The following is a 21,662-nucleotide window of genomic DNA, read 5'->3' as shown; positions in this document are numbered from 1 at the left end:
GAATGTTAAAGTGTTAAAAAAACACACAAGGAATCACTCGGAAACCCATTCCAAAACTCTCCAAATGGGAAATTCCAAAGATCAACTCCTCTAGTTGTTGAGACATCGACCAGAAATGAAAAGAGAAGGTCAACAAGAAAGAAGAAACCATTATTGCAACTTTCTGGCTTTGACAAAAAAGGAGAGAGGCTTATTTGGTAAGGCCTTTAAGCAAATCTATTTCCCTAATGCTTTCTTTTTGAGGATGTATATGAGAGCCATATTAGGAAGAAAGGGTTGGTCATGAAAGAAGCATTCAATAGCACCTGTAATCTGTAATTCGACCAAGTGTTAGCATAAACTTCATTGACCAGCTCATGAGCCCTCCATTTCAGACTAAATTGCCCCACAAGCCACTACCACGAGGCCTGGGAAGACTACAAAATGTCTAGCTGAGAGACCCTTAGAGTGCACCCTCTTGGATCTGACTAGCAAGCCTGCCTGGAATCCTATCTGCATTCCAAGATAAGCACTTTGCATTTGCTCAGTTAATGGCATTTTTTCTAAGCTCCAGATGGGATAGTCATGTCAATTTCAACCAAAGATTAAGCTGTACTAACACCAAAGTTGCAGGCTTTCTATTAACATATAATCAGATCAGGCTAGAAAAGGTAATAACTATAGTTTTTAGTTGCCCAATGTTTCAAGAGATTAACTTCATGGCTCTAAGACTTCTACGGTTTTAAACGATCTACTGTTTTTAAACAAAAATGAAGTTGACATACAAGGTATATAGTGATGTCGCATATAATCATCTATCTCGCTATTCTGCTACTTGAAGTGACATCTGCTTCTCATCTGTTTCTCGATCAACTTGCTCTTCAGGCTTCACTGGTGGGGGTGGTAAAATCTCAACCACTATATTCACTAATTCTTCGAGCCTACCCTCCATTCTGTCTTCACAATTTTCTATAATCTGTACCAAATGCACCAACAAGAAACAATGAGCAGGAATGGTTCCAAGAAACTTGGGCATCAAGCCAAATAAATGTGCCTCAGTATTTAGTTTCACTTATTTTCTGGTTTCAAATTTAGCAACAAGAGCGTAAACTGGGAACAATATCTAGTGGTGGCTCATGACCCTTGCAGAAAATTCTTAATATTATGCTTATCATCATGTATGAAATGATTTGGGCCTTTGGCTCAATGCTTACATGGGTGGGTTTCTAGTGTGAGATCTTGGGGTTCAAGTCTCACCACCAGGAGATAAGATGGGTATGACTGTGCATAATCAACATTAAAAAAAAAAGAAAAAATGACTGTATTTCATTGCATCATGGAGAGGGTGTAGGGAGCAGATTTATAATTTATTTAACCGACTTTTGGTAGTTGGAGACTTGGAGTTTTCTATCTCTGAATAAAAATAGTAAAAAGAGAGGACTATTCTGGTAGAAAGATATTCTGGAGGGAAGACCTCCGAACTACTTTCTCAATAGACATCCCAATCATACTATGCCTCTTTGACGTCAATTGCTTTTGTATTTGAGTATATCCATCATCTTCAAATGGAAGGATGTTCAATAAAAACAAGAGGAACAAACTGTAAACAATATATACCAGTTTAACTCCTCTCAAATTTAAAGTGGCATACTGAAATTTAGACTTGGAATTGCAGATTTGATGCGAATTCACCAGGAATTGCATATTTTGTGTGAATTCACCAGGACATAGATAAAGCCGAGTTACTTATGTAGACAACACCTGTTCATGAGGAACAAGTACCACCAGTACAAGGATCTCCTTACAGGTATACAAGGTTTGCATTGTATTGCCAATAGGACAAAATCCAACCATCAAACTGTTTTTGGAAGGTTAACGAATATCCACCATATGATATGCTGTTTATCAACCAGATAGCTATGACATCCATCTTAAGATGAAACTCAGAGTTAGTCTTGTCTAAAGCAGCTGTTTTTTTTTTTTTTTGTTTTGGTGCAGAAGTTGATCACTACATGTAACCTTCTGGTAAGTAGACCCTATGTTGGTTACAATTGATGCAACTCTACAACTGGAAGGAGACTATACATCTCGTATGGCGAAAAGCTCCTTCTACTGCCTCAGTGGCCCAAAACATCAAAATGACTAAACATATTAAATATGGAGGTGCAACAGTACTTGAATCTTGGAACCTTAAACAAAGAAAAAAATTTACTGGATAAATTTCAGCTTCGCTTGGTGGCCGAGTGTTGATGACACAAAGCTTTTCAGCTTTTGCAAGCCCAAATTTGTTGGATCTTTCTGAAAATTCTTTAATGGCCTCCCTTGTCTGATTGCATGCAGCACTTTGGACCAGGTAATCAAACACCTAAGTCATAAAAGTTTCACTAGCATAACTGAAATGCTGAGCACAAATCTTTAGCTATGATGAATACAGTGAGCAAAATAAAATAAACTGGAACCTTGCTTTCAGAGGAAGTAACATCGCCAAGTGATCCCAAAGGATCATTTGTCGCCCCTCTAGATCTTAAAAGGTCTAGAACTTCAAAATTTGTAAGAACTCCAGCATGAGCTTCAATTCTGTGAGCACAAACACAACATTTGGAATAATTACTTGTTAATATATAGATACACAAAAAAGTTTATCCAGGACTTCATTACAAACATGAAAACAAAGGCCTCAACAAAAAGCTCATGGGAAAGTCCTTTTTGTTATAAGACAGACATCCATTGGAAGGAGTTTACAATACGAAGAATGAGGCTAGATACTCAAGTTTTCAATTAAATACTTACATTTTCATCTTAGAAGTATCAGAGTCACCGTATTGAAGTCACATTCAAATGATGGCACCTGAAAATTCTCATAAACTACATTGCAGTGCAAAACAAAAGTTAACACAAAAAGTGAAATGCGTGTCTTGACTAAGAACCAAGCCAAGAAATAAAACCAAACATAAAGCACATGAAATAAAAGGAATAGAACCAACAGAGTAACAATTTAGGAAAAGCATTACTCTTGAAGAGTAGACCGCGTAGTCTATTCTTTAAAATCTGACTTTTGTTCTATCCAAACTATAAATAAATTATTCTCCTATTGATTCAGAAGGACAGACAAAAGAAGAAGAAGAAGAAAAAGCAAAACAGACCTGATATATTGATTACTGCAACAACTATGACAGAAGAAAAGCTCTACTTTGGCATTTGGGTAAGGCACAAAGTTATACCATGGGAGCACTCGATTACACTTTGGCTTGGGTACAAATGCGTATCAGAATTTCAGCCGTATGAAAAATTTCTCAAACATTCTGTTTTTCCGGTCAGTCCACAAGTAGATCCTAAAAGAGAATATCTTGCACGCCAGGATTCCATTTTTTTTTTTTTTGTACATTAATTAGATGTTTAAAATAATAAACAAACCTCAATGATATACGCATCGTTTTTCAGAAAAAAAAAAAAACATAAACTACTCATGTTATTTAGAGGGAATATAATCGAAATCTACAGCAAATAACAGCAACAGCGCTCAAAGTAATCCGTACATGTTACAGAAAAACCACTCGCATCTTAAGGAAACAAATAGCTAGGAAAGAAGAAGAGATCAAAAGGCAGAAACGGTTGCAAGAGGAGAGTTTGATGCTGACAGAGCTTTGAAAAAAGCCCATGTAAGGGGAGGAAGCTAAAGATTGTCCAGTTATGTTTCTAGAGGAAGAGAAAACGTGAGCAGGGCGAATAAACATAGAAGAAGAAAAAGGGAGGTAAATGACAAAGAAACAAAAAAGCCAATGCAGAAGAGAGCAATGATCCGAGGGACAAAAAGGAGAATTAGAAAAAAAACCAAGGGAAAAGAGGAATAGCTGGTGGGAGAGGCGTAGCTGTAAGCCAGTGAAGAGATCCCTAGCGAACGAGGCTCCTCAACAACGTCGAGCGAAACAGTGGAATAGCTGGTGGGAGAGGCGGGAGGAAGAGAGAAGGGGAAGAAAACCAACCTCGACGAGAGGAAGACCGCAGAGAGGGAATCCGAGTTGGAGAGGAGGAAGGCCGAATCCGAAATTGGGTGAAAATAGGAAAAGATACAGTGCTATTGGGCCACATATGGGCCGGATAGTGGATACCATAATGTCCACGTCAAAATAATAGTCGGGTTTAGGGTTATCCGACTCCGTTTAATCCGAACCCGTATCAAGAGAGGTGCCGATTCAACCCAATGACCCGGGATACGACGATCCGTTTCTTGCTGCCTTTAGGGCATTTCGATAATTTCACTCCAAGTATATATTTTCTCGATGGCAGGTTGCCACTAAGCATTCCCCGATTAGCTGTTCCGACTTCGCCGCGCAGCCGACGCCGGACTTCACCTCGCTTCCTCACTTTGCTTTTACGCTTCCGCCGCAGCTCCGCCAACCTTCTCCGGTAAGTTTCCCTTGTATTTGCATGGTTCATATGCATGTTCGGCCGGTGAGATCTCCATCTGTTTGTTTCTCGTCCTCTCTTCCGCCGGTGCTGGAGAAGGTTGTGCAACTGAGCTGGATAGCTTTCGTTGCACAGATGGATGCTGTCAGAGTAGACTAGCTAGTCTGGCGCCTTATGTCTGACTATAACCTGACAATTTCTTTTGCATTTGCTGGCTTGGAGCGTTACGAGGACTCTCTTGGTTCGTGTTGCAGGAAGTGGCTGCCACTTTGAATAACGACCTTTTGAATTTTTACCGGCAGAGGGAGGAAACTTTGTGCCAGTTGGCCTGGAGTTCTAGAAATAGGACATTTCGTTTTTCATTTGGCCACCGAAGCAACGGTAATGTCCTTGCCTTACCCCCTATGTAAGTCTATTCTCCTTCTTCTTCCTTCTTTAAAAACCCTTTAATGTCTGTAAAGCTGGTTTTTTTCTCTTTCATGCAAAAGTCCCTTGCATAACTAATTTGCTTTTCCGCTTGTTTTAGGAAGTAGAGAGTAAGTTGTGAGAAAAGGCAAGACCACTATGGCTATCTGTGACAACTTCTCGCGAACTTTCACCTCCTCTCATGCCATTCTCAAGCCAACTCCTTCTGTTTTACCCAAATCCATTGGCTATCCTTTTCTTCTCTCTTCTTACCAAAGGCGAAAGAGAGTTTCTCCATCTCTCAATTTACTTCTACCTTCTTCATTTCGCTGCTCCACCAAGCCTGGTGCTACTGTTGCCAATTTTGTCGCTGAAGCATCTGACAAGTCTGTAACTCTTGGGGGCATTGGGAAGGGCAAGAGAACTGATCTTAAAAAGATTTTGATCCTTGGTGCTGGTCCTATTATCATTGGTCAGGCCTGTGAGTTCGATTACTCAGGCACACAAGCCTGCAAAGCCTTAAAAGAAGAAGGTTATGAGGTAGTTCTTATTAACTCCAATCCGGCCACAATCATGACTGACCCTGATTTGGCTCATAAGACCTACATAACCCCCATGACCCCTGAATTAGTTGAACAGGTCCTTGAGAAAGAACGACCTGATGCCCTTCTTCCCACTATGGGTGGCCAGACTGCTTTAAATCTTGCTGTTGCATTAGCTGAAAGTGGTGCCCTTGAAAGATACGGGATTGAGTTGATTGGAGCAAAGCTTGACGCAATTAAGAAGGCTGAGGATCGTGATCTATTCAAACAAGCAATGGAGAGTATTGGAATTAAAACGCCACCTTCTGGCATTGGAACTACCTTAGAAGAATGCTTTCAAATTGCAGATTCCATAGGAGAGTATCCTTTGATCATTCGGCCTGCCTTTACATTGGGTGGGACAGGAGGTGGTATTGCTTATAACAAGGAAGAGTTTGAGTCAATTTGTAAGACAGGCCTAGCTGCGAGCTTGACCTCACAGGTGTTAGTCGAGAAGTCCTTGTTGGGATGGAAAGAATATGAACTTGAAGTGATGAGGGATTTGGCAGATAATGTGGTGATCATATGTTCCATTGAGAATATTGATCCTATGGGGGTTCATACTGGGGATTCTATTACTGTGGCCCCTGCTCAGACTTTGACAGATAAGGAGTATCAGCGACTGAGGGATTATTCAATTAAGATAATTCGAGAGATTGGAGTGGAATGTGGTGGCTCTAATGTACAGTTTGCTGTTAACCCTAAAGATGGGGAAGTGATGGTCATAGAGATGAATCCAAGAGTTTCAAGGTCATCAGCTTTGGCATCTAAAGCAACTGGGTTTCCAATAGCCAAGATGGCAGCCAAGCTATCTGTGGGTTATACTTTAGATGAGATCCCAAATGATATTACAAAAAAGACTCCAGCTAGTTTTGAGCCTTCAATTGATTATGTGGTAACAAAGGTAAGTGCTAGCATTACTATATACATTTTTTATTTTATTTTTATGTTCTTATAATTTTGTATATATTTGGTAATTTTGAATGGACTTCCTGACATGGGTTGGAGTGGATGAAATTTGCTGCAAAGAAGGTACTCAATCTCTAGATGAAAAAAAACACTGAGTATGTAGGGAGTTTTTTTTTGTATTTTGGGGGCTTTTAGTGAAACAGTATACTTCTCTTGATCATCAATCTTTTGACAACATGCATTTGGTTGTGGCATGTACAGTTTCTTGGTTCCTCTACACCATTAGGTGGTGTCTTTTAGATGCTCATTATGATTTAGTTGATGCATCCTTTCTTACAGTCAGAGATCTGGTTTATTGAAACTTTTTTGTTTGTATAATTTTCATTTTCTGAAAGTAGCCAGCTCTATACAAATGTTTGGACATAGTCTGATGAACTTTCTATAAGTGGCAAATTTGATATTTACTTATGTTTTTGGTTAAATTATTACCCATTGATTGATCTAAAATTTTATTCATGTATGAAGTTGTTATTTTTGTTGTTCCCATTGTATTAACCTGGTTATTAATATTATCACATTGAATTACTGAAATAGTGAATCATCAGTTAAACGTTAAAATCTAAATTCTTTAGGTGCCCATGAAATGGATTTATTGCGAATTTTTTATATTTCGAAATGTAACTGAAACCATTTGTAGGGAATAAGTTTGCAGAATCATGTACTGGGGTGAGATATGTGAAACCTCTTGAATTTAACAAATAGGAGCTCCTAAGTATTTTCCTTCGTTGATGTACATACATAACTGGTTTTCCCACTGAAGGTTTTTGTGTCTGCACATACTAATGTAATAATTTTGATTGCTCAACATGCATATTGGCATCCTAGTAATTAGCTACAACAAAAGAAAAAAATGACTCATTTGGAGTACCCCTGTCATATTTAGTTTTAGAGAAGAGAAATTACTAAAATAATTTTTTTTTCAGAAATATAAGTCCTGGAAAATGAACGTTGTCAGTTTCAACTGATCCTATATTTCTTGATGCTTCTGCTATCTCATTTTGCTAATGTAGGGCCAAAATCTTATTTTTTTCAACGAGAAAAAGATTTCATTAAGAGAAATTCCCATAGGAGATAAAAAGTGTCAAATCCTTTTTTTTTTTAACAACAATGAGATTTCATTAAGAGAAACTCCCATAGGAGATTAAAAAATGTATCATAAGGAAAAAATACAATGAGTGAGAAAGCAAAATAAAGTCAAAGAGGTAAACAGGTGCCAACAACAAGATGCTGCCTAGGGCCAAAATCCTAAAAAAAATAGAAAAGTTTAGGTGGATAGGCTGGTTCACTTGCTACATTTAATATTGCCATCATGCCTTGGGAAAATTCATACTTTATTTGGGGGTTTTGCAGTCTCTCCTATTTAAAGTTTGTATCAGTGAAAGATTTCATATTCATTGTCTTGCCAATTTTTTTATCATATCTGTATTCTATAACATTTTTTTGAATGAAACCTGCTTGTTGGTCCATCATTGTGTCTGACTGAATTTTGAGTTTTGTGTCTTTTTTTTTCTTTAAAGAATTAGGTTGTGTATTCATCTTTTGCTTAAGTCAAATTTGTAAGACCACTCCTTTCAGCTTTTGCTTAATTCTGATTTGTATCACTATTCCTACCGAAAAAAGGAAGATGAAAAATCCTTGCTTGCCCTGAATATATGGACTCAGGAGTCATGTAAATTAATTCATGCATGAACATGTTGTTGGATAAATCGTGATTACTTGTTTTGAATGATATAAAATTGTATTTAAATTGCTGGTATTAATATATAATTATTTTAAGTCATGCCATTATGGAGCATTTATGCCTATTAAATTGTCTATGAAGGCTTTTAGATTGTATAATAAAGGAAACCAGGCATTTTTGTCTTACAAAAAGCAAATTTCTCATTGCTATTTGAAAAAGTATAAAATTGAAGAGTATATAGAGAGAAGAATTGAGAGGGAGAAGAAGGAGAGACAGATGAGAGAAGAGGGAGTTTTGGAAAGACTCTCGTTGGGGGTCGAGCTCAATACCCATCCTCTTTAATAACTTTAGTGAAAATTACAGCTTTGCCTTTATACACTTGAATGCTCTTAACTCCGTCTATCTCCAATTATATATCCAAATTACATGAAACTTGAACTAGAGATAGATTTAAACATGTAGAACAATATAAAACCTACTCTAGTGATCACATCTTATATAAAAATACAAAACTACCCTTCAACTGTTTTTCTAATACTATTCTTAACATGCATAAATGTGTCTTCACAAGTGAAGTTTTTCCAACTCATAGAGAAGATTTTCTACAATAGAGTGGTTCTTTATCCAATTATTTTCACTTTTCTCTATGAATCCAATATCACTTATTTTTTCTGTTGACATTTATACACTAAAGTTTGGACATTGATAGTAAAAACATGCATTTAACATGTCATTGTATTTAAAATGAAGCAACGAAATATTCAGTTAAAAGCAATGAGCATGCATCAGTTGTGCTTGCTTAAGGGTCTTTTGCAGATCATTCTTAACGCCCAGCCTTGACATATCAAAGTTGTTCAAGTGGGTGACTTTGCCCTAACATCTTCTTTCTTAATTAATATTGCAGATACCTCGATTCGCATTTGAGAAATTCCCTGGCTCACAACCCTTGCTGACAACCCAGATGAAATCTGTTGGTGAAGCCATGGCCCTGGGCCGCACGTTTCAGGAATCCTTCCAAAAGGCTGTTCGATCACTTGAATGTGGCTATTCTGGCTGGGGCTGTGCGAATGTTAAGGAACTAGATTGGGACTGGGAACAAATAAAATACAATCTGCGTGTACCAAATCCAGATCGTGTGTATGCAATATATGCAGCACTTAAAAGAGGAATGAAGGTGGATGAAATCCACGAGATTAGTTTTATTGACAAATGGTTTCTCACTCAGCTAAAAGAACTGGTTGAGGTGGAGCAGTTCATTTCATCTCAGAATTTGTCTCAAATTACGAAGGCCGACTTCTTTGAAGTGAAGAGGAGAGGATTTAGTGATAGACAGGTTGCATTTGCAACCTCTTCCACTGAGGCTGAAGTCAGGGCAAGGCGGCTTGAGCTTGGTGTGGTTCCTGTGTATAAGAGGGTTGATACTTGTGCGGCTGAATTTGAAGCTAATACTCCATATTTGTACTCCTCTTATGATTATGAATGTGAATCACTTCCTACCCAGAGGGATAAGGTCTTGATTTTGGGTGGAGGACCAAACCGGATAGGTCAGGGTATTGAGTTCGACTACTGCTGCTGCCACACATCTTTTGCTCTTCGGGTTTGTACTTTCTTATTCTGTGTGTTATTTTAATTCTTGGGGCTGTATTGCAGAACTTCTTCCAACTATGATATGATTTTAGATTTAGTTTGTGGAACACTTCGTCTTTACATGAAGGACCTTAGTGATTTGCCAGCTGAAGATGCCCATATTTCTTTAGGCCTAAAGTTTAAAACTCAAGCCATGGTGAATGGGTCTGAATTTTGGCTTGCTGTTGCAGGTACATTGAGCCGAGCTTTGCCAAAATTGAGTCCCCATCATTAATGTTTGAGGATTAGTTACATATTGAAGCATCAAAATTAACCAATTTATACTCATGTTAGGACCAACTATTGGTTCCTGATCTTGTTTTTTTTTTTTTTTTTTTCTTTTCTGATTGTGTAGGACGCTGGATATGAGACCATTATGATGAACTCAAACCCAGAAACAGTTTCAACAGATTATGACACTAGCGACCGTCTGTACTTTGAGCCACTTACTGTTGAGGATGTCCTGAATGTGATTGATCTAGAGAAACCTGCAGGTATAATTGTGCAGTTTGGAGGCCAAACCCCTCTTAAGTTGGCTCTTCCAATACAACGTTACCTTGACAAGCACAAGCCAATGTGTGCTAGTGGAAATCATCCAGTTCAAATATGGGGCACCTCGCCTGATTCCATCGATGCAGCTGAAGATAGAGAGAGGTTCAATGCCATCCTCAAAGAACTTGAGATTGAGCAACCCAAAGGTGGGATTGCGAAGAGTGAAACTGATGCCTTGGCCATTGCAATGGATATAGGGTACCCTGTTGTCGTCCGACCTTCCTATGTGCTCGGAGGTCGAGCCATGGAGATAGTATATAGTGATGAGAAACTTCTGACTTACCTTGAAAGTGCAGTAGAAGTGGATCCTGATCAACCTGTCCTGATTGACAAATACCTCTCTGATGCCTGTGAAATTGATGTAGATGCCCTTGCAGATGCAAAGGGCAATGTGGTGATTGGTGGTATTATGGAGCACATTGAGCAGGCTGGGATCCACTCAGGTGATTCAGCTTGTTCACTACCCACTAAGACGGTGTCGGCCTTGTGTTTAAAGACCATCCGTTATTGGACCACAAAACTGGCAAAACGCCTTAATGTATGTGGCCTCATGAATTGCCAGTATGCTATCACTGCATCTGGGGAAGTATTTATACTTGAGGCTAATCCTCGTGCCTCTCGAACGGTGCCATTTGTGTCAAAAGCAATTGGGCATCCATTAGCAAAATATGCTTCTCTTGTAATGTCAGGTAAGTCTCTGGATGATCTGGGGTTCACCAAGGAGATAATACCAAATCATGTTTCAGTTAAGGAGGCAGTTCTTCCCTTTGAGAAGTTTCAAGGTTGTGATGTTCTTCTTGGGCCAGAGATGAGAAGCACCGGAGAGGTCATGGGTATTGACTTTGAGTTCCCAATGGCTTTTGCCAAAGCCCAGATTGCTGCGGGTCAGAAGCTTCCCGTCTCCGGCACAATTTTCCTGAGCCTCAACGACCTAACTAAGCCTCATCTACCGGCAATGGCGAAGGCATTTCTTGGACTTGGGTTCCGTGTGGTTTCCACTTCAGGGACAGCTCATGTGCTTGAAATGGAAGGTATTCAAGTTGAAAGAGTACTGAAGATGCACGAGGGGCGCCCTCATGCCGGAGATATGATAGCCAATGGTCAGATTCAGCTGATGGTGATCACGAGCTCAGGAGATGCTTTAGATAATATTGATGGAAGGCAACTGAGGAGAATGGCTCTGGCTTACAAGGTTCCCACTATAACAACTGTTGCAGGTGCACTTGCAACTGTCGAGGCCATTCGGAGCATAAAAAAGAGCACTGTCAAGATGGTTGCTTTACAGGATTTCTTTGATGTTCCAGTCGGACCCGACACCATTAACTTGCAACCTGCTTCGGCAATTTGATTGAACCCGTAATGTGTTTTTACTGTTTAATTATTTCTAGCTTCTGTTTGGTTTGGTGGGGAATTTTGGTCTTGTGTATTTCTGTAGAATGTTTTAGTTGCAAGTTGAATTGAAGCCAAATTACTGAAATTAGTGAAAACTGCTGGCTTCTTTGTATTTTTCTGTAGCTTGACGATCTACAGAGGCCAGAGCTACCTGAACAAAAGGGTTAAGCTACCAAGCTAAGTTACGAAAACAGAGGTCCTGAGTCTGCAATCTGTAGACATGTCTGTACTCTTTATTGATGGGAAGCTTGAATTTAATTTTTTTCTTCCTCTGTATTTTATGTTAGGCATTCATGATTGATAAATATTTTACAGTTTATTAATTTTATTATTTTAAATGATAAAAAAATTGGAAATATAACAAAATAGACAGAGAGGAAAAGTAACGAAAATCATTAGATATGAGAAATCGACGGCCATTCTTTATTTCCCTCTACTTACCCTTTGAAGCGTTTTTCTGACCCGCCCATGGAGGCAGCCATCTCTTCCACCTCATGACGCAGCCTTCCATTGCCTCATTCGCCGCCGCTGCCTGCGCCTCCCCTCCCCACCGTTCAGCCCCAGTTTCCTCTGCCATCCTACTATTCAGTCTTCCCGCCGTTTGTCGCAGCCGATACAGGTAAGCTAAGTTTAGTTCTAATCATTTTCATTCTTCTCCCCGTTCACTTCTTCCATGTTTCATCTGTACTTTTTTCCCCCTTCCTTCGTCACTTTCCTCCTCGTCTATCAACTTTTTTCTCTGAACTTCTCCAATTCTTGCATGCCTAGAAACCCTAGAGAAACCCCTCTTTAAAGATGTTCTGATCGTCGAGGTTGAGTTTTTTGGTACCATGAATTCCAATTTCCTCCATGGAAGATGGGCACAATACCTTCCGCGACGTCCAAGTTGTCTCTAATCTCAAGCCGAGGAGCCAAACACATCACCTTTCTCGTCAGATATGAAATCCAAAACGCTGGTGTTCAATACCTTTTGGAGGAAGTCCATTGAGAGGAAACAATCGCAAGCGGAAGATGCTTATTGGGTTGTTTTGTTTGAGAGAGACGTAGTTCTGGCCTCTGTTTTCTCGTAAGTTGTGTCTTTTCCAGTGTTGCAAATTTTACGCGGGACCAGTTAGGTCTTGCTTTGGACTATCTACATGGGTTAGTTTTGTTTGCAGCGACCCGAAGCCATAAAACATTCTGATCCAAGAGATTATCTTATGTATGTGGATTTTGCTCTCTCGGAAAGCCACCCCATAGCTTCCCAGAGATTAAATGTAGTACTGGAAAGCATTGCCTCGACTGCTCTCGACTCAGTAGGGGTGGCACTGAGCGGAGCTCGAGCGCCATCGAGCCAAGCTCGAGGTTTTACAACTTGATTCGCTCGGGTTCCAGCCTAATGTTGAGCTGGGGCTCGATCCTAGTACTTAATGTCAACGACATTCATGAGTAGCATGAAAACTCATGAACTTTTCTCTACTACTTTGTGTCTCATCTAAATGAAGGACGGAAATTAGGCTTGCACAATGTAAATGTGAAATAACTCTTTTAGAATCTCCCAAGTTTCTAATTTGAAAGAGGTAATCTAATTTCACACACCTTATTATGAAATAAATTGTAGTTTATTAGTTTTGCAATCTATCTTTCAAGTCTGGATGGTACAAATCTTTTTGTTTTCTTATTCTGGTTTACTTGGGTAGCAGATTACATGGAGGTAGAAATATGGTAGATGCACCGAGGCTTATTACTTTACTACAATCATTTCAGCCTTCCTTTAATTATAGAAGTGATTTGGCTGTTGTAATTTCCTGAGTGATGGGAAAGTACAAACCACCCTCAAAGTATGATCAGATATTCCTTCAAATTACGGATGTCACTGATGCAAAACAATGCTTATCAGAACACATTCAATTCTCAGCAAATTTAATGGTCGTTTAACTAGCTTAAGGGCATGCCAACGGCTTGTTGTGAATTTGAGTCCTCCTAATTGATTGTATTCTTTTTTTTTTCTGTTTCTTGTTCTGTTTTTATACTTGTCTTTTTATTCTTGCAATAAAGTTTTAACAGCGTTCAAAAAAATTGTCAGTTTGTGCTCAAGCATCTCCTACTTTGATTGACTGTTCCATCGCTTTGGGTTATTTATGATGAATGGATCAAGCAGGAGCTTGGAACTGTATTTTTTATCAACAGATAGCGTAATAGATTAAAGAAATTCAACTTCTTAACTAAGTCAATGTCATTTCTTAGTTAGGCTAGTAAAACTATGGTAATTAAAACCAGACACAGTTACTTTTGTATCTCTCTTTGACTGTTACATTATTTGGCTGGTCGTGATAACCTAGGAAATATGTATGCAGTTATTTTCATGGTTTTGTTAATTTGGATAGGTTAACTAGCATGGACCTCTGTGGATCTCTTTGTACTAGCTTTGGAGATATTCTCTGTTGTTGCATCACATGCTGAAGCTAGTGGGACTCTGTGATTTGAATTCATGTTGACAAAATGTTACATATTATGTATCTGTTATCTCATGTTGTTTGACATTTTCCCTTGAATAGTTTGCTGTTTTTTTCATTCACTTTCTCTTATAAAAATCTTTTCCTATATCTAGGCGGTACTTCATTTGAAAGAGCCATTTCTGTTACCTTTATTGGAACCATTTTCGTGATTTCTTTTATTATTACAAGATACTTGGTTGCACTGTATACCTCTATCCTACTATAGGGAAATATACATAAAAGGAATTATGCTTCACTCATGTAAAAAGAAATTGATGACCACAGTTGTGATAACTAAAGAATAAAAGAGGGTTTTGTCTTGTATTCATCATAAGTGTGATAAGTTAAGGTGTTTAAAAAGAAGTAATTGATGTACATATGCGAATACCAAACGATCAATATATCACCATTTTTCTAGTAGAGGGAACTAAGAACTATTAGAAAAATCTGAACAACGTCCAGGTTGATTTCCTAGTAACTTTAAGGCACTAACATTTTTCAACTTATATTTTTTCTGGGAACTCATAGTATGGAAATTTTCTTTCTACCTTTTCTCAGAGTATATTTTTCTTGCTAAGGGCTCTAGCAGGACCTTAAAGTTCCTTTCGTGTTGTAATTTTGTTGTTTTGGTCTTTTCTTGTGTATAGCTGAATATATGTTTCATAAGATCTCTTGCTAGAAAAAGAGATTTAAAAAAAAATAAAGATCTCTTGCTAGATTATGGTAGTTTTCAGCAGGTGCTTTAGCTCACCCCTCAAAATGATGCATAAATGTAACTTCATGGATTTTGTGAGATCTTGTTAAGCAGTGAAATGATTCTTTGGATACCTCTTAAGAAACCCTTATTTTTTAACTTGACAAGTAGATTGACAGTTTCTTTAAATATTTCCGGGTTCAGAGAGGTATCTGAATAAGTTCCTGAATGGAAGGAGATGCTGATGCACTAAAGAAGGTGCAGACAGTAGAAGCTCGGGCTAGAAATATTAGTCACAATGTCCGTTGCACTGAATGTGGCAGCCAGTCCATCGAAGATTCCCAAGCAGATGTTGCTGTTCTTCTCAGAAAAGTGCATACCTCTTTCTTCTTTACTCTATACACTGCTCCTTTTTTCGTTTTCTTTGTTTTAATAGGTGTCTCCAAAAAACATTAAGCTAAAGTCTTTTTTTTCAGATAAAAATGAATCAGGTGGTGAGAATTTGCTCAGATATTCTACTTAACGTTTTGTTTAAAACATTAAGGGTGATTGAGATGGAATGTGAAAATCATCCGTTTTATTAACATTCATGTGTAACTAGTTTTTTTAAATTGGTTGAGTTAAAAATAACATGAAACAATTGGCATTGTATTAAGTTTATTTAATTGGTTTGAGTATAGACTCGTAAAATGAAATCTAACAAGATTAACTTGGTGACTGGCTCTTTCCACTTTTAAATTTATTCTTAATCACTCTTTGCAGTTTTCTGAGATTGATTGCAAATTCAAATTCCTGCAAAAGGGAAAATAAAAATTTGATTTGAAAGTGATGTTCCAAACGGTTATCATTTCAAGTTGAGCCAACAGAAAATCTGATTTAATTTTTATTTATAGCCAAAACTTGTCACAAATGATTAAAGATTCTTCAACGAAGGGTTTAACAAGAAGGAGAAATTTTGTTTTATATAATATTGGGTTAGGCATCGAGTCTTTTCCAATACGATTAATTGTGCTTAATATATTACACGAGTAACTAGCTTAGCTCTAAAGTAAGAGTTAATTGGATTTCTCCCCACATTATCTATGATATATGGACTTCTTCCATTTTTCCTTTTTGTATTTACACAGTTGATTCGGGATGAGATTCGGGCTGGCAAAACTGATAAAGAGATCTTCAAAAAGCTCGAGCAGGATTTTGGAGAAACTGTGCTTTACTCCCCCCATTTTGACCTCCAGACTGCAGCTATTTGGTTATCACCTGTGAGTATTTCAAATTTAATTTGACACATTACCTCTTACATTGTATCTGTGATCCACGACAAAGGGCTATTTGGAAGAAAACAATCTATGGCTAATATGACTGTTGTTAAATACAAACATCTATGCACTATTTATTGGTGGAAACACCACTGCCATTGTGAGGCACTATTCTGCTTTGGATTGTCTGTACAATTATATGTAAAGAGAACTATATTGGGTAAGTAGGGGGTTGCATTGAAACTGTCTAAATATTGGGGTTGGACACCTAGCAACCAGCAATAATCACTGAAGCTACTTTGGTCACTAAAAAGAAGAGGGTATTAAAAATATGAAAATGGCCAATCAAGGATCTTTGTTTTTTCTGGCAGAGTTTGGAAACTTTCTTGATTATTGTTGTTTTCAATGCAGTTCTTAGTTGCAGGGACTGCAACTGGTGTATGGGCTTACCGAAGGCATAAATTGAGGACAAATGGGCATATCATGGCATTGAACCTTGTCAGAGGTGTACCTTTGACCCCAAAAGAGAAGCAAACCATGCTTGACATCCTGACCCCCCTTCAGCCACAAAGGAGGACGTGGTGGAGCATTTAACATCCGTCCTGTTTTGCAGCTTATGTGTAAGCTTAAATTCGTTTTTTCCTTTCCCTTTTTTAGTTATGTTCTTGTTTCAATTCTGTAGAGAAATAGGCAGGCTCGATGTCCACTTGACAGAATCTGTAGTCTCTCTGCTTGAATCAATATCACTCGATCAAGCAAATCATGCCCAAGAAAACCCTTCGCTGGTGCAGTTTCCGCCACCAATGGCCCCTCCGAAGGATGTAATGCCGCCAGACTGAGGTTGTTTTCGATCAATTGGAAATGGATAACAGGACTGGGTCATTGCCTTGAAGACTTGCCTAATGGTACTAGTCATTTATCCTCCCTCTATGATACAGTAAGATATGTTTTGGTGCAAAGACTTGTACTTGGATGTACAACGTTTGCGTTTGTTTGGAACCCAAGGAAAGGAAAATGAGAAATTGACCATTATTTTATTTTTACCAATTAATTTTAAGAATAATAATGGTCAAAATTTTATTATTCTCTTCTTTTTCTTTTCTAAGTTGGGATCAATGGGGTTCAGGGTTATCGACTCCCCGGAGGAAAATTTCAGGCAGCTCAGGAGGTTTTGGATCCAAATATTTACCAAATTAGAACCTCTTAAATAGGATTTCGAATCTGGATATCCAGAAAGGATCCGATTTTATCCAATTTTTGGGATTCAAAACCAGATTGAATCCTCATAAAATTCGAATCCAATTACTCATCAGATACAAACACCGAGAAGAAAAGATCAAAAGAGAGGATGCTTGATCGGCATAAAAAATGGCAACCGGAAAGTCGGATACCCACTTGTCCATTTTCCTTAACCTCAAAATTCCAGCTTCCAGAGTTGTTCCAGGACGATCAGTCATCACCCGTATTCAAAATTCCAGCTTCCAGAGTTTTTCCAGGACGATCAGTCATCACCCCTGTATTTGCATTTATTTCTTCTTCTCTGGAAGAATCAGTCCTGGGGCCCTTCCAGTCTTCTCGATACCTTTGACCCAGACGGAGTCCCGTTTTCGCACAGAAGACTCTGTCTCTTGTAATTTAGATAATAAAACTGTAATCAACAATCATCATGCTACCCAAGGTATTGTAAAAGATTTAGTTGATTGGATAGAAATGGAGGATTCATCAGTTGAGACTTTCCTGTTCTAATATAATCGCTTTCAGCATCTGTAACTGGAATATGAGGATGCTGTTCATATTATGTTGAATTAATTGAACTTTTGATCTGGAGGTGGACTAAAAAAAGCAAAAGGTAGACATTAACTAATTAACTTTTGCCTTTTGACCCGTTCGGAAAGGTCACTCGTGAATATTCTTAATCAGCAGTTGAGATTTGAGAAAGGAGAGGGAGCAAATCCGTCTCTCGATTCTGTCAACCTTGGGTATGTAGCTGCCATATCCATTTTCGTCTAGAAATCCGTTTGATTTGTTAAGAGAGAGAGACAGAGAATCGAGGTTTGAAGTCTCCTCCGCTTCTCTCCTTCTCGCCACCTTCCTCAGCACACCCATTTGACGGATTTCACGCGTTTCGTTATTTCCATTTTAGAGTCGGATTGTACCCTTTTATACCTGCCCTTCTGCGCCTTCGCTTTTGATCTTGTCGTCCTCTTTCTTTGCTTTCTGTTGCTGCGGAGAAATCCAGGTAACTTTTCTTCTTTTTTCTGGGATTTTCTGTTGGTTGGTTGCGACATTTGTTGGAGATTTTTCTTATCGTCGGTCACCCGCGAGGGTGTTTTATGTTATTTGTTGATTGGACAATCTGTCTTTTTGGGCTTTCTTGTCTTTCTTTTTCTTTTTGTTCAAGGAGAGAATTAGCGGGAGTATTTAGGTCGTTTTTGGTCCTGATTTTAATTTTTAGTTCCACTTCTTATCTAAGCATCATAGGTCTTCTTTCTAACATTCTTTTTCGTCTTGTATTTGAGATTGTGGTTTCGAACCCGTAATCATTTTCTGTCCTATCTTTTTTTTTTGCTGTCGATTAATCAAGAAGTTGTCTTCTCCTATTTGTTTTTAATCAAGAATTTATTTTTATTTTTTATTTTTTTGTTTCTGGTTTTGGTTATCTTCCAGAACTGGCGAATCGATGCTTTCGAGCTCTGAATACTTTCCTTTATTTCGAGCTTCTTCTTTTTTGTGAGACTCCATTAATTGCGTTGTTTTTTTAATGTCAGATACTAATTGATTGCATCTTAAACTTACCAATTAGGACATAGTTTTTATTAACTTTAGGTTTTCTCTTGAACTTTTATGTCTTTTATGATTTCTCCATTCTTTTACTAGCTCTTTTGTTGCTCTTGGGGTTTTTTTTTTTAATCAATTCATCTTTGGATTATCAGGTGGCCTTGGTTCGTCTTGCCGCAGCTCCTACCGCTTGCCTGGCTTTCTCTCTTTGATATCTTCAGCCTCTTCTTCCTATAACTACAAGTATGTTCAGAAACAGGCAAAGGTCTGCGGACCCGGTTGTACCTGCTTCAAATCCATTTGATTCTGATTCAGAATCTGATCCAAAACAAACTGCCAAAGGCTCAAAAACATCTTCTGCATTTGCCACCGGTAAACCAAGTTCTAGAGTCACTCCTACAAGTTATAGTGATGATGAGGCAAGTATGGCTTCTTCTGCATCTGCAAATTCAGCTAAGATCAAAAGAGGTTCCCGTGATATGGGTAACTTAGAAAATAAAACCACACAAGAGCTGGAGGATTATGCTGTTAATAAAGCTGAAGAAGTGACAAAGGATGTCAATACCTGCCTCAAGATTGCAGAGGATATTAAAGATGAGGCATCAAAAACTCTAGTCACATTACATCAACAAGGGGAGCAGATCACTCGAACCCACATGACTGCTGCCAATATGGAACATGATCTCAGCATGGTAATTCCCTTGCAATCATTTTATCTTCATTAATTGTCAAATGAGTACCTTGTACACCAGATAATCCAAACTATATCAAATGTACCTGAAAAAGCAATGGAGAGCTGATGGGCATTTCTATATTAGGCTTTTTTCTTATAATTGCCCATCCTTATACTCTCTTTTTTTGGTGCTGCGTGCATCTAATTAGCCTACAAAGTTAATGTGCTGGTTTGAGCCGATCTTTATTTGATGACAAGGCTTGAGCCAATCTAAGCTCATGAGAAACAAATTTGTAAAATTTGCATAAAGTTGCAAAGAATTATTTAAGAAACAAAGTTTGTGATATCCTTCTTACATTTGAATGCAACTAGGGTATTCTGTGATGCAACTTTAGCATATCAGGGCTTGATAGTTTTGCATAGCAAATAAGGAAAAATTATATTTTAGTGCACTTTTAGATATCTTTGCTTTGATAAGCTTCTGCTTTTTTTAATTTGGGAGGGAGCATTCCCAAGACAATATACCTGTACTTACCACCCCTGTACATGGCCATAATATATTCATTTTCAGGGAGAGAAGCTCTTGGGAAGTTTAGGTGGTATTTTCTCCAAGACTTGGAAACCAAAGAAAGCTCGTGCAATTACCGGACCCAAGATCACTCGAGGTAAGCTGCAAAAGAATTTCTGATATTTACTTGTTCATGGCTCTGTTTGATGAGTTTGTGATTGCAGATGAGTCGTCATTTAAAAGAAGAGCTGCTCAGGCAGACCAAAAGGAAAGGCATGGACTAATTCCAAATCAAAAGAAGCCATCAAAGTCTCAACAAAAACCTGCCACAGAGCCCTCATCTGCCCTTGAAAAAGTTGAGGTATGTATTGGTAGTTAACATATTGTCCTTTATTCAATAGGCCTGTTTTGGGTGTTCAAACAGTTTCAGTAAATGTTATGGGTCACTTTTCCAGTTTTTTACATTTTCTACTTTATTTGGCCTTGCACAGTTCATATAAGCTTTTGAGCTCAAAAGTATATACTTATACGTGTACTTTGCGGATGTTTCTTGTTTTGTATTGGATGAAAAACCAGGTGGAGAAGGGAAAGCAGGATGATGCTCTATCAGATTTAAGTAATGTGTTGGATCAGCTAAAGGATATGGCTGTTGGTATGGGAACTGAGATTGAGAGGTTCGTTGTCTTCTGTTCAGGGTTCAAATTCTCCAGTCATAGTGTTTAAGCAATATTCAAATGATGTCATTATGGATTTACTATTTTTTTTCCAAAAGCATCTTCTAATCCAATTTGTTTCCAGCCTCAGATGCCCTACAGCTCTAGATCTTGTTCAGTTACAAAATGTAGAGTGTGAGATAAATATTTAACAAAATTGGGCAAATTTTTCGGTGCACTTCCCAGAGGATAGAGACCAACAAGCTTTAAAATATACCTACAGTTCTTGTGCGTGTGTGTATGTGCTGGTGTGAGCTCCTGCATATCTGTATATATGTTGCTTGGATAAGTTTTACCCCAAAACCCATATGATTTCTTCTTTTCCTTTTTTGTTTCTTTAATCAATGGAGCTTAGAAAACATATAAGCTACTGAATTAGACCCGTTTGAATGTCATATTTGGTTGTTTAGCTTTGTTTTTTCCCATCTTGCAAATTATATTCAGATCCAATATTTCCATAAAAAAATAGCTGTTGTTCATTGTCCCATGTCATAACAAATCAGATTGATTTCTCTTTATGATTAGTTATTGACCCTTCATTTTACTTCTTGGGTAAGGTATTCTAAGTTGCTCTATTATAATACCTACAGGCAAAACAAATCTCTGGATCATCTCCATGATGATGTGGAAGAACTGAATTCCAGAGTCAAAGGAGCCAACCAAAGAGGGCGGCGTCTTCTTGGGAAATAGCCACCTGGATTTATCGAGGATTATCAATTTTTTATGTTGTTCTTCCCTGATGTATTTTTATCTCTCTTTACAGATTTGGACGAAAATTGATTTGGAGGCTCACATTGATTATATCAAATTCTTTGTTACCGTGCTTTCTTTACTTTCCCTACATGTCTTGTTGTGCCTCTTATAAATGATGTGGTCGATGTGGACAACTGCACTTCTGAGATCAGATGTTCACATAAGGATGCCATTTAGCAATTAACAAGCAAGGTCCTGGTGAACCATGTGCCCTGCTT

At 38.2% G+C, this 21,662-nt stretch overlaps 4 protein-coding genes across 13 annotated transcripts; 3 read left to right on the top strand and 1 right to left on the bottom strand.

The window, feature by feature from the left end:
• Positions 1-595: 595 nt before the first annotated feature.
• Positions 596-4,014, bottom strand: LOC137953300 (uncharacterized). 2 transcript variants are annotated; one of them, XM_068800633.1, is made up of 5 exons: positions 3,963-4,014; positions 2,770-2,844; positions 2,439-2,556; positions 2,192-2,344; positions 596-955 (listed from the first exon to the last, which is right to left on the bottom strand). In XM_068800633.1, exons 2-5 carry the CDS (start codon positions 2,775-2,777, stop codon positions 803-805), a joined length of 432 nt encoding a protein of 143 aa, XP_068656734.1. In that variant the 5' UTR covers positions 2,778-2,844; positions 3,963-4,014; the 3' UTR covers positions 596-802. The 2 variants fall into 2 exon arrangements, with proteins under 2 accessions (XP_068656734.1, XP_068656735.1); XM_068800634.1 differs by lacking the exon at positions 3,963-4,014 and adding an exon at positions 3,832-3,904.
• A 276-nt stretch (positions 4,015-4,290) lies between these two features.
• LOC137952980 (carbamoyl phosphate synthase arginine-specific large chain, chloroplastic) lies at positions 4,291-11,858 on the top strand. Of its 2 annotated transcripts, none has more exons than XM_068800134.1 (5): positions 4,291-4,386; positions 4,641-4,767; positions 4,913-6,276; positions 8,927-9,619; positions 10,004-11,858. In XM_068800134.1, exons 3-5 carry the CDS (start codon positions 4,951-4,953, stop codon positions 11,546-11,548), a joined length of 3,564 nt encoding a protein of 1,187 aa, XP_068656235.1. In that variant the 5' UTR covers positions 4,291-4,386; positions 4,641-4,767; positions 4,913-4,950; the 3' UTR covers positions 11,549-11,858. The 2 variants fall into 2 exon arrangements, with proteins under 2 accessions (XP_068656235.1, XP_068656234.1); XM_068800133.1 differs by having other exon boundaries at positions 4,641-4,792.
• A 181-nt stretch (positions 11,859-12,039) lies between these two features.
• LOC137953426 (cytochrome c-type biogenesis CcmH-like mitochondrial protein) lies at positions 12,040-17,056 on the top strand. 5 transcript variants are annotated; one of them, XM_068800836.1, is made up of 5 exons: positions 12,040-12,211; positions 14,968-15,135; positions 15,891-16,022; positions 16,431-16,639; positions 16,811-17,056. In XM_068800836.1, exons 2-4 carry the CDS (start codon positions 14,992-14,994, stop codon positions 16,611-16,613), a joined length of 459 nt encoding a protein of 152 aa, XP_068656937.1. In that variant the 5' UTR covers positions 12,040-12,211; positions 14,968-14,991; the 3' UTR covers positions 16,614-16,639; positions 16,811-17,056. The 5 variants fall into 5 exon arrangements, with proteins under 5 accessions (XP_068656937.1, XP_068656936.1, XP_068656935.1 ...); XM_068800835.1 differs by having other exon boundaries at positions 16,734-17,056; XM_068800834.1 differs by having other exon boundaries at positions 16,710-17,056.
• An 854-nt stretch (positions 17,057-17,910) lies between these two features.
• LOC137953338 (SNAP25 homologous protein SNAP33-like) lies at positions 17,911-21,637 on the top strand. Of its 4 annotated transcripts, none has more exons than XM_068800699.1 (6): positions 17,911-18,071; positions 18,953-19,489; positions 20,042-20,135; positions 20,203-20,339; positions 20,555-20,652; positions 21,282-21,637. In XM_068800699.1, exons 2-6 carry the CDS (start codon positions 19,043-19,045, stop codon positions 21,379-21,381), a joined length of 876 nt encoding a protein of 291 aa, XP_068656800.1. In that variant the 5' UTR covers positions 17,911-18,071; positions 18,953-19,042; the 3' UTR covers positions 21,382-21,637. The 4 variants fall into 4 exon arrangements, with proteins under 4 accessions (XP_068656800.1, XP_068656799.1, XP_068656801.1 ...); XM_068800698.1 differs by having other exon boundaries at positions 17,911-18,258; XM_068800700.1 differs by having other exon boundaries at positions 17,951-17,998.
• Positions 21,638-21,662: the final 25 nt, after the last annotated feature.

This window comes from Aristolochia californica, unplaced genomic scaffold (assembly GCF_029961685.1).
Source record: "Aristolochia californica isolate CCGP_79_NKW_82.1479 unplaced genomic scaffold, dmAriCali1.0.hap1 SCAF_16, whole genome shotgun sequence".
In the NCBI taxonomy this organism is placed as follows: domain Eukaryota; kingdom Viridiplantae; phylum Streptophyta; class Magnoliopsida; order Piperales; family Aristolochiaceae; genus Aristolochia; species Aristolochia californica.
Note: the sequence above shows the minus strand (reverse complement) of the source record. Positions and strands in the feature narration are given on the sequence as shown.

Coding starts and splice junctions, on each gene's coding strand:
- LOC137953300 (XM_068800633.1), bottom strand. Junction 2,345..2,438: donor TTACTTCCTCTGAAAGCAAG/GTTCCAGTTTAT, acceptor TTTATGACTTAG/GTGTTTGATTACCTGGTCCA. Junction 956..2,191: donor GCGAAGCTGAAATTTATCCA/GTAAATTTTTTT, acceptor CATTTGGTACAG/ATTATAGAAAATTGTGAAGA.
- LOC137952980 (XM_068800134.1), top strand. CDS start 4,951: ATGGCTATCTGTGACAACTTCTCGCGAACTTTCACCTCCTCTCATGCC. Junction 6,277..8,926: donor TTGATTATGTGGTAACAAAG/GTAAGTGCTAGC, acceptor TTAATATTGCAG/ATACCTCGATTCGCATTTGA. Junction 9,620..10,003: donor ACACATCTTTTGCTCTTCGG/GTTTGTACTTTC, acceptor CTGATTGTGTAG/GACGCTGGATATGAGACCAT.
- LOC137953426 (XM_068800836.1), top strand. CDS start 14,992: ATGGAAGGAGATGCTGATGCACTAAAGAAGGTGCAGACAGTAGAAGCT. Junction 15,136..15,890: donor TTGCTGTTCTTCTCAGAAAA/GTGCATACCTCT, acceptor GTATTTACACAG/TTGATTCGGGATGAGATTCG. Junction 16,023..16,430: donor CAGCTATTTGGTTATCACCT/GTGAGTATTTCA, acceptor TTTTCAATGCAG/TTCTTAGTTGCAGGGACTGC.
- LOC137953338 (XM_068800699.1), top strand. CDS start 19,043: ATGTTCAGAAACAGGCAAAGGTCTGCGGACCCGGTTGTACCTGCTTCA. Junction 20,340..20,554: donor CTGCCCTTGAAAAAGTTGAG/GTATGTATTGGT, acceptor ATGAAAAACCAG/GTGGAGAAGGGAAAGCAGGA. Junction 20,653..21,281: donor ATGGGAACTGAGATTGAGAG/GTTCGTTGTCTT, acceptor TAATACCTACAG/GCAAAACAAATCTCTGGATC.